The 13716-nt window shown below is 42.7% G+C and overlaps 1 protein-coding gene across 1 annotated transcript in view; it reads right to left on the bottom strand.

Annotated features, from left to right (window-relative positions):
* The window catches only part of LOC109042209 (uncharacterized), a 129799-nt gene extending 116896 nt beyond the window's left edge, over positions 1-12903 (bottom strand). Inside the window, exons 1-2 of the mRNA XM_019058844.2 lie at positions 12767-12903; positions 1342-1453 (exon numbers count right to left, since the gene is read on the bottom strand). Of these exons, the coding sequence (XP_018914389.2) occupies positions 1342-1391 (50 nt within the window). The 5' untranslated portion in view covers positions 1392-1453; positions 12767-12903. The remainder of the gene's footprint in view (positions 1-1341; positions 1454-12766) is intronic.
* Positions 12904-13716: the final 813 nt, after the last annotated feature.

Genomic DNA, 13716 nt, shown 5'->3' with positions numbered 1-13716 from the left:
GGGTAAACGCGCGGAAACTATAGACTGCCTCGGCAGTTGCCGGTAAATACCGAAAGTTGCTGATTCGTTGTTGCTGTCCATTTTGTTCATTTGACATAGTGGTCTACGCCAACGCAGAACTCACGCCATCCCTCTAATTCATCGATCCGCAGGTTATGTTCATTAATCGAAAATTGTCAGTTTTCGTTAACCGCAAGTTGCAGTTGCTTGTTTCCTGATTCGATAACTGGAAACTGCCCCCAGATGCGGAAAATTTGAAAAAGCGTGTTCCAAACTACGCAAATTACGCCTAAAGAAGAAGATTTAAGACTCTTTTAACTTGCTATCGTGATTTTTGATCTTTTTTATCCCTCAAAATTTTATTCACACGGCTGTAGCTTTTGCGCACAACGGACCCATTGGAAAGGCTAATAAATTGAGTTAAAAGTAATTGGGGAGAACGGTTAAAAAAATTTAAAAAATTGAAATTCAGTACGTAACACTATAAAACGCTGGTCTCAATACCCCCCCCCCTCTCCTTTGTAACGCTCCTCAACAAATTTTTGCTGACCCGTCCACCCCATAAAACGTTGCGTAATTGATCGATAGCCCTACTAATCTGCCGTGCTAAGCAAAAACGCTGTAAACGCCATTTTACATTTTTTGGAAAAAATTTATCATAGCAGAAAAACTCGTGTACATTCGGACAATGTTTTTACAGAATTTTTTCGCAAATACTATCAAGAACTTAAACTGAAAATTTGAGATTCACGAGTCAATCAGTACTTATTGTATAAAATGTAAACTTCCAAAAAACGCGGCAAAATCTTGATGGATTTACGGCGTTCTTGCTCAGCACAGCAGTAATATCTCGTCTGATGTAAACTAGAGTCCCTTTATACTGAGAGTCAAGACAACACCCCTCATGGAATCACAAACGGGAATAAAGATTACACAAATTGAACGTTTTTCGTAATCTTTGATCGGCCCATTCTTAAATTCCTTTCTCCGTTCCTTCTCTCATTCCGTTTGTTCCTTGTCGAACCCGAAATTCCTTGGTCCATTCCAGATTATAATCTTTGCAATTGGTGAAAATGTAATCTTTATTCCCGTTTGTGACACTGTGAAGGCCTAAAATCCGGTTAACCAATCAGAAATGGATTCGCATTGTCTTGACTCTCAGTATAAAGGGACTCTAATGTAAACTATAAACGTTATTTAGCGTGATGAGCTTCGCCCGAAGCTCGGCATGACTCAGCACTCATCACCTCTCGACGCCTATCGGCTCCGATCGGCGGGAAATCGGGGAGAAACGGCAACAGACGCATCGATTGAAGGAGGAATGAAAGAGTGAGCACTTACCTATGCCAATAGCCATTAGGTGGAAGGGCTTGCGAGCGGGACGTTGCCATATTTCAGCGCTTCACATGCCGGGGTCTCCGGCCGGCGGCGCGCGGCTCTCGGGTCTCAGGCCCTGCAACAGAAGCGAACGGACACTGCGAGGGGGGCTCAAAACTTCACAACAGAGTGCTTTTATATTTAGACGCCGGAGTGAGTGGCGAGGCTCGGGTGAGGACTGAGTCGCGGTGCGGATTCGGATCCGGGGAGAGTGAAGATTCTTCGCCCCTGCGATTCGCGCTCGACTTGACCGGAGGTCCGCCACGCCGAAGCCCGAGATGGCCCGAGAAGTCCATCGTCCGAACCGCGGACTCCGGACCGCGCTTTCGCCGAGTTAAAAATACGACTTTCGGCGAGCGCGAATCCGACCGGCGGATTGGCGGATCCGCGGCTCTGGCAACCGCCGCCCGCGGCCGAGGGGTCAAGGACACCGCGGGCTGATTAGTGGCGAAATTGATAAACCGAGTGATAGACAAACGAGACAAAGACAAAATGGAGCGATGGGCTGTTGCAATGGACAAATGAGGTGAGTTCCAATCGGTTCAACCGATGGGATCGCTCAATTTTCTATTTGTCTATCGCTTAGTCGATCAATTCAATAATCAGCTTGATTGATAAACCGAGTGATAGACAAACGAGACAAAGACAAAATGGAGCGATGGGCTGTTGCAATGGACAAATGAGGTGAGTTCCAATCGGTTCAACCGATGGGATCGCTCAATTTTCTATTTGTCTATCGCTTAGTCGATCAATTCAATAATCAGCTTGATTGATAAACCGAGTGATAGACAAATGAGACAAAGACAAAATGCAGCGATACCTCTGGAGCGATCCTTCTGGAGCGATGGGTGGTTGCAATGGACAAATGAGGTGAGCACCAACCGGTTCAACCGACGGGATCGCTACATTTTCTGTTTGTCTACCGCTTAGTCGATCAATTCAATAATCAGGTTGATTGATAAACTGAATAATAGACGAACGAGACAAAGACAAAATGGAGCGATGCGCTGTTGCAATGGACAAATGAGGTGAGCACCAACCGGTTCAACCGATGGGATCGTTCCATTTTCTATTTGTCTATCGCTTCGTCGATCAATTCAATAATCAGCTTGATTGATTAACTGAGTGATAGACAAACGAGACAAAGACAAAATGCAGCGATCCTTCTGGAGCGATGGGTGGTTGCAATGGACAAATGAGGTGAGCACCAACTGGTTCAACCGACGGGATCGCTCCATTTTCTATGTGTCTATCGCTTATGTCTTGTCGTCTTTCTGTGATACAAGAGACAGCACCTTTAATTAGTCGAGTTAGGACTAAGAGAAAAACCGAATACGGAATTTGGTCTGGAACGGCGCGGCGCAGAGAGCAATGGTGACGAGAACTTGAGATGAAACGGAGAAACCCTCGGCGCGGCGCGGCGGTCGGCATGTAACACATATTAGCGCCTACAAGACTGAATGAATACTTCACGCATTGCGTCAAAGACAGTGCGGTCGCTGCGGGCGGCGTGAAACGCAAAGCGCCTACATAACTGCATGAATACTTCAAGCATTCCGTCAAACACAGTGCGTGCAGCGGCGGTCGGCGTGAAACGCATAGCGCCTACAAGACTGTAGGAATACCTCACGCATTGCGCCAAACACAGAGCGGTCTGCGTGGCGCGGCGGCGGAAGTTAAAATTATTAAACCACATTTATGGTTGTTCTGTAATTATTTTTTCGTTCATTTCATATAAATGGAAGGCCTTGTCCACACAGAAATAGGTTTACGGACCTTAACTTTCACGCCAAGTTCCGTGAACTTTTGCTAACATAGTGTTGACAGGGCTCTCGCAAAAAATGTGTCCAATACGAGTAAACGCGTCTTATGAACCTCTCCCCCTCCGGCACGTTCACTTGATGGTATTTATTGATGTTTCAAAACGAATGAGAAGGGGGCGGCAAAATACAGGCGGCCCATGGGCGGCAAGTAAGTTAATCCGGCCCTGCTTTAGTCTATAAGAACCACCCATTTCCTCTCATAAGATTGATCCCTTATCGCTTTGTCCTCTTTGTCTAGCTATCAATTTCAATAATTACTTTGCAGGAGCACCCGTGCCACGGGGTTTTACCCTACCCGGAGACAACGTATTTTGGAGAACGTTCAAGTACACTCAATCTAAGCAATGTGGGAATAAGACAAAAGTTAAGTCCGGAGATCAATGCTGAGTTTCGCCTAAGTAATAAAGATTGATGAGGAATTTGTTGAAAATATTATTCGCCTAATACTGATTACTAATGGGGTCGGATCGAGCAAATTGCTGCGCGAGTTCGAGCAAATTATAGGATAGCCGTACTAAATATATTGCTCTGTAGCAAAGTGTATTGAATACAATTTAGCAATCAGTCACCATTTGGAGATTTGACTGTTGACCTCCGAACGTAACTTTCACACTGTAAGCAAGATAGCAACGCACGTAGGGTCTATGAATTACATCGTAACTGGGTAGCGGTTGGACGAAGCTATATGGAGATTTCGCCCATTGCTTTTCGCCTTCAATTTTCGAGGTAGGCCAGAGAACATCCTCCGCGCAGCTGTGGTTATTTGTATTCGATCATTTTCGTCTTATTCTGTCTACAAATCTCACATAGCAGAAAATTATGATCATTTCATCCTAACAAAATTGAAGCTGACACGATTTTCTGTTTTATTTTATTTTTATTGTTTTTGAACTAAAAATCCATGAGTGGATTTCTTAAATGCAGCTGATATTTTCAAGTTCATCATCTGCATCTATGTTAAATTTGTAAAAGGAACACAATTATGTTACGCTTTTTTTTTTAAACCCGCTCCCAAGCTCAAAATAAGCTTTGAAAGTTGAAACCTCGATGTAGGAGGTACCTGATCTGCAAAGAGTTCACCTCCATAACCAATCAAACTCTCTGTCCAAAAAGAGGGCCAACTACATTAACAGGGTTGCCTATCTGAGCGACGACTATCAAGTTTCAAGAGGGTAACTTTTAGCCCACAGTTTTAACAACCCTGCTGATTCGCATCAATTAATTAGTGAAAAATTGGCGTTGATAATAATCAAGAAAATCAGGAAGTTCAAACTTTCCACTCTCGATGACACAAATATCAACGCAGATCAAGTCAGACATTGGTAATCACTTTACCATCCGACGGACAGATCATGTTGGATTTTTAAACAAATTATTTCCTGAGAAAAAATTAAAAATGAATGAAGACTAACAACGTCGCAATTTACGGTAAATATTTTTCGACTTCAGTCATCGCTGTAGACATGGACTCTTTTATAAACAGGTTCATTTCAACATAACAACCTAATAGAGAAGGAAAGGAGGTTGTGGCATTTCGGGCATATCTTAAATATCGTCGATGACGTAGGTAGGTACAGATGCTTTTTGTCATCGATTTTCTTCAAAATGGTGTAGTTCAGGGAAAAAATTCATTTTATAAAAAGTGTTTAAAATTATATTTTGAGTTGAACTCAGCGAAAAACCAGCCCTGGTAAAAATTGGCAGTAGAATCTGTGTTCCAAAATACCATAGACCTACAGCCGGCTGTAAGATTTCCGATATCTTCTATAGCCGGCAACACAATTTCTTATAGCCTTTTATAGCCGATGGCGATTAAGCAACAGCCTGACGATAAAGTGTATGCTAAACGTTACTAATTACGGATGCTAGGACTTAGTGAGTTTTGGGACCACTGCTCTCTTTTTGGGCCGTAGTATCTTGATTTATTTTGCGAGGAAAGCTCCGTACTTTTGAAGGATGCCTGTCATTCCTAATATGTTGGAGCGCCTTCAATTTCGTATGATACTGTGCAATACCTCTGGTTTGAAATAGTTGCTTCAAGGGCCGTGGTACGCTGCGGGGCGGCGCGGCGGGCGGGCAACCAGCGCGAAACGCGCATTGGCGCCTACAAACCTAACAGGGATACTTCACGTATTGCGCAATGCGTGAAGTATCCCTGTTAGGTTTGTAGGCGCCCGTGCGCCGCTGCTCCGCTTTGTGTTAGGCTCTAATATTTAATCTCGTGCAGTCAGCGTTTTTCAACTCATGACTGAAATGTTTGCACACTCTGTGTGGATTATTCTCATTTCAATTGATGAAAAAAAATATGTAGTAAAGGAAAATATAATGTGCGTTTTGTAAATATCAAGGTGATTCCGTACAAACTTAAGGATTTACAAAGCACACGAATTTCTACACAATTTCTTATAGTCTTTTATAGCTGATGGCGAAAAAGCAACAGCCAGGCGATAAAGTGTAAAGCCCGACGATAGGAAATATAGCCCGGCTGTATAATTTTGTATCGCTTCGTGTAGCCCGGCCGTATGATTTTTCCACTTTCAACAGCCAGCAATATGATTTTCTATTGCCTTCTTCAATCGACTATAAGAACTCCTATGGTATTTTGGAACGCAGCTCCTATCGCCAATTTTTACCAGTAAGACGTTTTAGTCCGTTGTTCATACTTTGAATTTCGGATTTTGCTGGAATATCGATTCCACGTGGTATCTACCTACATCACGGGGTGAACAAATCCACAGAATGTGACCACCTCAATTTTTTCTCCAGGTGGCAGTCTCACTCCAAGAGCTCTTTTTAAGCGTGACGGTTGATTTCGAAGAGGACCATCGTGTTCCTCCTAAAATCTAAAGGGTATATCAATAGTCAAATCAAAAATATTCGCTGCAGACAAGAACTCAATTTCCCAGACTCCCGTCATTATTCCATGAAACCAAAAATATCCGTAAAATCAATAGCAGAATATTCATGATAAAGAGATCCCAGCATTTTCACCGAATCGTTCAAAACCATCATATTTCTCTGCTCATTCGAGGGTCCCGATCTACTTCCAAGGAGATCTGCTCGCTTCATAATTGGACGTATTTCTGTCGAACGGAACTATGTGCATTAAGACATGAGCCCTGATACCCATAAGAATACATGCATAACAGTGCTCACGTCATAATGCACATAGTTCCGTTTGACAGAAATACGTCCAATTGAACCTATTCATGCTAAAAGGAATTATGTGCATAGGGTTTGTGTGCAACATAGCTCCTTTTAGCATGAACACGTCCAATTGGGAGGGCTGCGGCTTGGAGATTAATCAGTTTTCAGAAACGGGGTACTGATGAGGGCACCATGGAGCACGCGTAAGAACGAATGAAAGTGGTTACCCCTCGCCCCCTGCTCGCCCCCTGCTCGCCCCCTGCTCGCCCCCTGCTCGCCCCCTGCTCGCCCCCCCCCCCCCCCTGTTCCGCTATACCGAGAATTCTCCGAGCGCAGAACAGACTCGAAACACGGCCGGTGCCGGGTGCCTGTAATGCATGCAAGTGCACGGATCCTTGTTGAAAGATGGAGTGAATGCTCCCGACTTAACATCGTCCGCCCGGTTGACCGATCGAGCAGTCAATTTCTTTTCCCTTCCGAATTAAACTCGCTCGCCTGACCAGCAGTGGCTATCACATTTGGATTAGATTTAGCAGAGTTGAGCTTTTTTGCCCCACTCTACTGAGCAACAGAGCTGATGAAAAACGTATAGTAAGCGCTCGAATGTTGAGACTTTCCTCTCAGAAATTATTTATTTTTAGAGGAAGTTATATGAATCTTTTTCCATTAAAATATCAGACTTTTTGGATCAAATTATGAACAAAATTCACTGAAAAATCGGAAGATACGTAATAATACATTTTTCCAAAAAGTCCTGATTTGTCAGAGGAAATTTTACAACGTCTAAAGGCTATTACGGCGTTTCTCCATTGCACGGATGTTTGAGAAACAAGAGGTCTACTTGTACTAGGATTTTCCTTTTTCTTGTGAGGTAAAATGTTATAAATACGTGTAAATTGTTCATATATACATTTAATAAACTGGAGCTTTGTTTGTTTATATCTGGCCAAGAAAGGCAAATATGCTGTAAAAATTATGCTTTATTTCAATTGTCGATAACTCGACCTCCCTTTATTTGGAGCAAAAACATCCAAGTAAATGAAGAGGAAGGAGGCAAGTACACAATAATTACCCCCCTATTTCAGAATCCCTATTGATTATATACATTCAAAGAGAAAAGTCAACTACATAGGGAACCTTATCAGAAGAATAATTATTTTTCAATAGGTCCACCGCCCATTGCCGTGGTCACCGAACATTTTGCCATGGGAGATGTGCCCATGAAATATGAAAATGTTTTTTTTTTTTAAATAATTAAAACTATTTCTAATCTTATCTCGGAAAAATCACGGCAGATTTTAGGGTGTTCAAATTTGTTCACTCGCATAAAATAAGCAGTGGAAAACTTGAGGTATGAATGTAATCTCATTATCAATTATAAGTAAATGCCTGCGCACAGGCTAGAGGGTAATTTCGGCAGCAATCGTGATTTTCTACCATCAAGTCGAAGAGATACCGTTAATAAAGGCGCTGTGAGCAACTATTCCGCCACAGGAGTGTTGCGCAGTATCAGACGAAAATGAAGGCGCACTGACGTCTGTTTAGCTGGTATCGATTACTACTGTGTACAGTCCTACTGATTCTACGATATGCGGCTCCTGTTCAATTGATTGTTGAGAAATTTGGTAGCAGGTGTCATTTTTTAACTAGAATTTCAGCTCAAATGTTCAAAATTCGAAGATCCTAAAAGGAGGACGTGGCCTGAAAAGCTATCTCGGCTCCTGTTTGATTGATTTCTGGGAAACCTCCGTTCTCATTTTATTTTATCACATGAGAATGAATCAACCATTCAGTTCAAATTTTGTCCAGAATATGCTTTACCTAGAAAAGAATTCAGGGGAAACTTGAAACAAGTGAAATGCCGTTGAGTGGCAGTTCATAAAATACGTAACGCTAAATTTCGGATTTTTCAATTCTCTTCCTTTCAATTCGGAATTAGTTCTCTAGCCTTTCAAAGATAAAAACCGAAGTGCGCATCAGTCTCCTCGACATCTCCTCACCCGTAACGCCGTCACGTATTTTACTAAGTATTTTTCCACTCGGAAAATAAATTATGGCAGGAAGTCTGCAACGTCGTAATCCGCAATACTCGCATTTTTGCAATTCGTCGTTTCTCGGACGCAACTCCTTCCAAGGTTGCAAAATTTAATTGGAAACAATTCAATGTTTCAAAAGAAAGTATTCAAGCAATCATCACCGTCCAAAATTTCTCTGATTTTCCCACGAGATCTGACGACAAATCAGTGTCAAATTAGAATTTCCCAAGGTTCTACTAGTGAAAAGACAATTTGGAAGGAGAAATTCGACAATGTTGAAATATAGTTACGTCCTTACATCAGGGAAACGACGAATTCCATCGTCGACAAGCATGAGCCACTGAACCCGCCTCCACTTCCTCAATGGAGATGTTGCATGTGTGAGGAATTTGCGATTTGGCTGATGATTCGTAGGTAAAAATTTGCGAGAAACACGATGGTGCTAGTGGTTTCATCTGAAATCATCTCCCAAGCTCAAAAAAGCTCTCAAAGTGAGGCCAAAATGGAGGGGATATCCCACCCTACCCTGAGAGTCCACCTCTACATCAAAACAAACTCTCCATGCAAAGATAGGGAGCAAATACATTGACAGGGCTGCCACTTCATTTGGGGACTCCAAAACTGAAAACACGGCAACCCTGCTAATGTATTTGCTCCCTATCTTTGCATGGAGAGTTTGTTTTGATGTAGAGGTGGACTCTCAGGGTAGGGTGGGATATCCCCTCCATTTTGGCCTCAACTTGAGAGCTTTTTTTGAGCTTGGAAGTCGATTTCAGAGAAAACCAGTGGCACCATCGTGTTTCTCGCGAACTTTTACATAAGAATCAACAGTCAAAGCGCAAATTCCTCACACATGCAACATCTCCATTCTACCACTAAAAAGTCAAATTGCAAGGAGAGATTCGGCAACGTTGAAACGCAGTTACGTTCTTTCGTGAGGAAAACAACGAATTTTATCGTCGACAAGCATGAGCCACTGCGCCCGCCTCCACTTCCTCAATTCATCGAAGCATCCCTCATGGAGTGACAAACGGGAATAAAGATTACAGAAATTGGACGTTCTTTGTAATCTTTGATCGGCCCATTCTTAAATTCCTTTCTCCGTTCCTTCTCTCATTCCGTTTGTTCCTTGCCGAACCCGTAAATCCCTGGTCCATTCCAGATTATAATCTTTGCAATCGGTGAAAATGTAATCTTTTTTCCCGTTTGTGACACTGTGAGGGCCTAAAATACGGGAACCAATCAGAAATGGATTCACATTGTCTTGACTCTCAGTTTAAAGGGACTCTACCCAAGCCGGGAGCCTCTGTCCCCTCTCCGTTGCGCCGCTCCAGGCTCGAGCTTTTCCAAAAGCGGTCAAAACGGTCAGTCCGGACGCGACGCGAGTGCGGAGCACTGGAGCAAGGAAAGCTCAGGAAACCTTGGTCGGTCATTGTTCTATTTCTGTCCGGCTCTTATGTAAACTCGTTCCGTGGTCCCCACCCGCCCGTCCCCTCAACCCCTGTCCCCATGTCCGACTCCAGCCGCCGATGCAGGGAGCGTCGCGACGCGCCGTGTCACGCTGCGTTGTGCGTCGCGACGCGTCGCAGCGACGAGTAAACTTGACTTAGTTCCCGTCCCTCTGCCCGGAGCCAATGAGGCCGCCTCACCCGTCGTGGCGGGAAAGCTCAGTCGCGGGTTCGGGAAGGGCTTTCAACTGTTTGCTTGAAATGACGAGACAGAACAGGTAAAGGATTTTGCTGACAGCAGTTGTGTCTCCACTGATATCAGTTGAATTTATACTGGTATCGGTTGAATCCGTACTGATGTAATCATAAAGTCAATATCGATAGCTAAAGTACGAAATCACGTATCTTTATTGCGGTGTTTCAGAATGTCAGCTTCTATTTCATTTTTCGAGAAACGAGCCAATTAGATAACTTGACATTTTCTGCCGACAGAGAAGGAAAATCAGGAATGTTTTTGAGAAATCACCAAAATAGATAGCTCACCAAAAAAAGACAGAAAGTTATGAATTGAAGTCTGCAACGTCGCAAACGGAGATAAGTGGTTACGCACTTTGGTCATCGATATATCCCTGTAGAATCTCTTTAGTGAGTATATATTCAACCGATATCAAGACAAACGATAGGTCTGTGACGTCCAATATACTCAGAAACCAATCACCGAAGTGAAAACATTTAAGTTACAGGAAAAGATAAGTGGCAGAGAAATGACTCAAAATGTTTCTCAACCTGAATTAATTATTTCTTTTTAATTCGCCTTCAATTGCGTCTGCAGCAATTGTGGTTATAGGTTTGTTGGGCGTGCTGATTTTAGCCCATTACATACTTGACTCTTTGAAGGCGTTTCATGTGCGCAAGAAGCGCACTCTTTTGGAGAACGAACGAAGTAAGATTGAGTGATTCATTCAATCCCTACTTCTGTTATTCTCCAACAGGGTGCGCTACTTGCGCACATAAAACGCCTTCAAAGAGTCATGTATGCACTGAGCTAAAATCAGCACGCACAACGTATTCGTAACAACAATTGCTGCGCTCGCAGTTGAAGGAGAATTGAAAACAACCGCATTATGGGCCGGTTGCAAACATTAGCCGGAGTAAAAGAGAGAGTTGTTTTATATCGAAAATAGTTCAAAAATCACGATGAGCGCATCGGAAAAGTCTGAAATACACTTCTAAACTTCAAAATCTGTACAAGGAATATGCGGTTTTTTTAAGCTCTCCGTTTCAAAAACGACACTACGGCACAGGTACATTTCGTAAGAGGAATCGTTCCATCCAACCCTTGCGCGCCAGGATGCCACGGAATAATTAACATGGCCGACGTCAACTCGCTAAAAGACACGTAACGAGTCGGGCTTTTATCAACTGGCGTGTTTATATTTCCATTTTTCTTGTGTTGATAAAATCCATGGTGCTTTCTCACGATTTGCGCGCGGAAGCGACCCCCATGTTGAATATTCCGTAGCATCCTTGAGCGCAAGGGAGGGATGGAGCGACTCCTCTTACGAAATATTCACCCGTACCGTAGTGTCGTTTTGGAAGCTGTAAAAAAGGCATAAGTTTTTCGCAAATATAGAAGTTAGGAATGTATATGAGACTTTTCCAATGCGCTCGTAGTGATTTTTGAGCCATTTTCTACAAGAAACAACTCCTATTTTTGGTTTAGCTGAAGGCATTATTCGATTATTTCCCGTGCAACTTTTAAGATAAAACTAGGGATTTCCGAGCACCACCAATTACAATTAAGATGAGTGTTAGCCGTCTTAAGCCATTAATTCGACCATTTAGGAATCTACCGCGACGTCACCAGGTCGAAAACGGCCAACGTTGTTTACCGGAAAGTATACAACAACGCACTCTGTGTTCTCAACGCGAGCCATTCCAGCCTCTCCAAGCGCCTTCACTGCCATGTTTACACTTCACTCGCTGCACTCCGATCCGCATTGCCAAGTTTCGTAGGGACGCATGCAGAAATAATTAGATTTCTCTCCGCATTGATCGACAATCTGACGGTAAATTAAATGCAACGGTCAGATCAAGTGAGAGACGATTCCACTCGGCAAATTAATGTGAATATTAAACAGCAGGAGAAAATTAGCCTTCAATCGAAGTCTTGATAACTATTCGTGCGTGAAAGAAGTGAATATTGCCGATGGCAAAAATTGAAGGCGCTTCTGAACCCATCGATACATTCTAACCAGAAGGGAGCGACTCGATGAAGTAACCAACCCTCACTCCTCCTACGCATTTCCATTTAACTCGGTAATAACTCAACACAAGCAATGTTGCAAAATTTCCATTCGTAAAATGTGCCTTTACTATAAATTGTTGAACAGATTTTTAACTGAGAATTTCACTGATTTTCCCCCAGATTGCACCCATACGTCAAAAAAATGTTGTACAGATGTTACTCAGTTATATTCTTGTAAAAAATTGGATGGTTTGAGTCATTGTTGCAACCTTGGGAGTCAAATTTCTTCATCGGGGAAGAAAATATTTCGTCACTTTCCGGTCAAGGTAAAACAAGCGCCATGCGACGTTTAAAAATTCCCGCCGCCATTTTATTCTTTTACAGAGAGATTGTTGGTTGGGTCAGTTTGAAAATTTCACTGAACGTTATCGGCAGCACAAAGAAAATTCAGTGAAATATTCGGACAGCTTTGTGGAACAATTTCTCTGTAAAAAAATAAAATGACGGCGGAAATTTTGAAACGTCGCATGGCGCTTGTGAAACTTTGCCCGGGGGGTGACGATTTAAGTAACTTAGGTGGCATATTAATCAAGTCCGTCGGGTCCAAAATAAATTTTCCACATTTACGGAACTTTTACCTTAGGTACTCTAAGAACTGGAAATTTAATTTATAGATATATAACTCACCTTCGAATGAAGACAGTTGAACAACCGCCTTTATAAACTTGTGCGTGCGATTCCATATCAAAGTTGAAGAATAATCCTGGTTCACAACCCGAACATCATGATCGTTCAGCCGAAAAACCACTCCGAAAAATTTACTAATAACTTCCGAGTGAAAACTAATGTCATGGGTAGGTATCGGGTTGAGTGGGTGCTAAATTATTCCCCAGTTAGTAACTTAAAATACACTTGAAAACCGAGCTATCAACTTCAAATGCTGTAAAAGAATCTGAGCGAACTATATTTCGCGATAATGCGGAAAATCAAGTGCCATTTGAATACCGCGCTATACTTGTGACTTCGTCCGGAGGTGCGGGTCAGTTGTCCGCCTTGTTGCCGAACCGCATGGTCAACCCACTGCTCTACCGGGCTATGGAAGTGAACAGTATATGTTAAAATAGGTTTTTGAACTTTTTGAGAAAAACAACGCCAGATACGGCAACTACCTCATGTATGTTCAATTTTGATGTTGATTAGACTACCTCCTCTGCATTAAATTAATGTTAATTTTACATGATAGAAGGTAATAAGTTCGTACTTACCCGATGGATCCGATCTATTTTTACACTGGCCCTGCTAATATACGGCTAGGTATGATACATATAGGTCACTTTATAGCGCTCCCTCGCGCTCTACAACTCCTAACCTCCACCGCTCTCTGTCGAACCACAAACCTTGGGGCATAGAGCAGAGAAGAATATAATGGGGTATGATACAACTTTGGTTAAAAAAGCCTGCCAAAATTTGGATCGTGGACACCGAACTTTGATTTAGATAATCTAAGATTTACTCAACTTATTTTCTTTGAAAGCCTGCGATTATTCTGAACCGAAGTTTTTCGCATGGGCAAAAGAAGAAATCATTATATTGGGGCGGGCACCAGAAGGGCACCATGGGCGGGAGCACAAAAAAGC

This window comes from Bemisia tabaci, chromosome 5 (assembly GCF_918797505.1).
Source record: "Bemisia tabaci chromosome 5, PGI_BMITA_v3".
NCBI classification, from domain to species: Eukaryota; Metazoa; Arthropoda; class Insecta; order Hemiptera; family Aleyrodidae; genus Bemisia; species Bemisia tabaci.
Note: the sequence above shows the minus strand (reverse complement) of the source record. Positions and strands in the feature narration are given on the sequence as shown.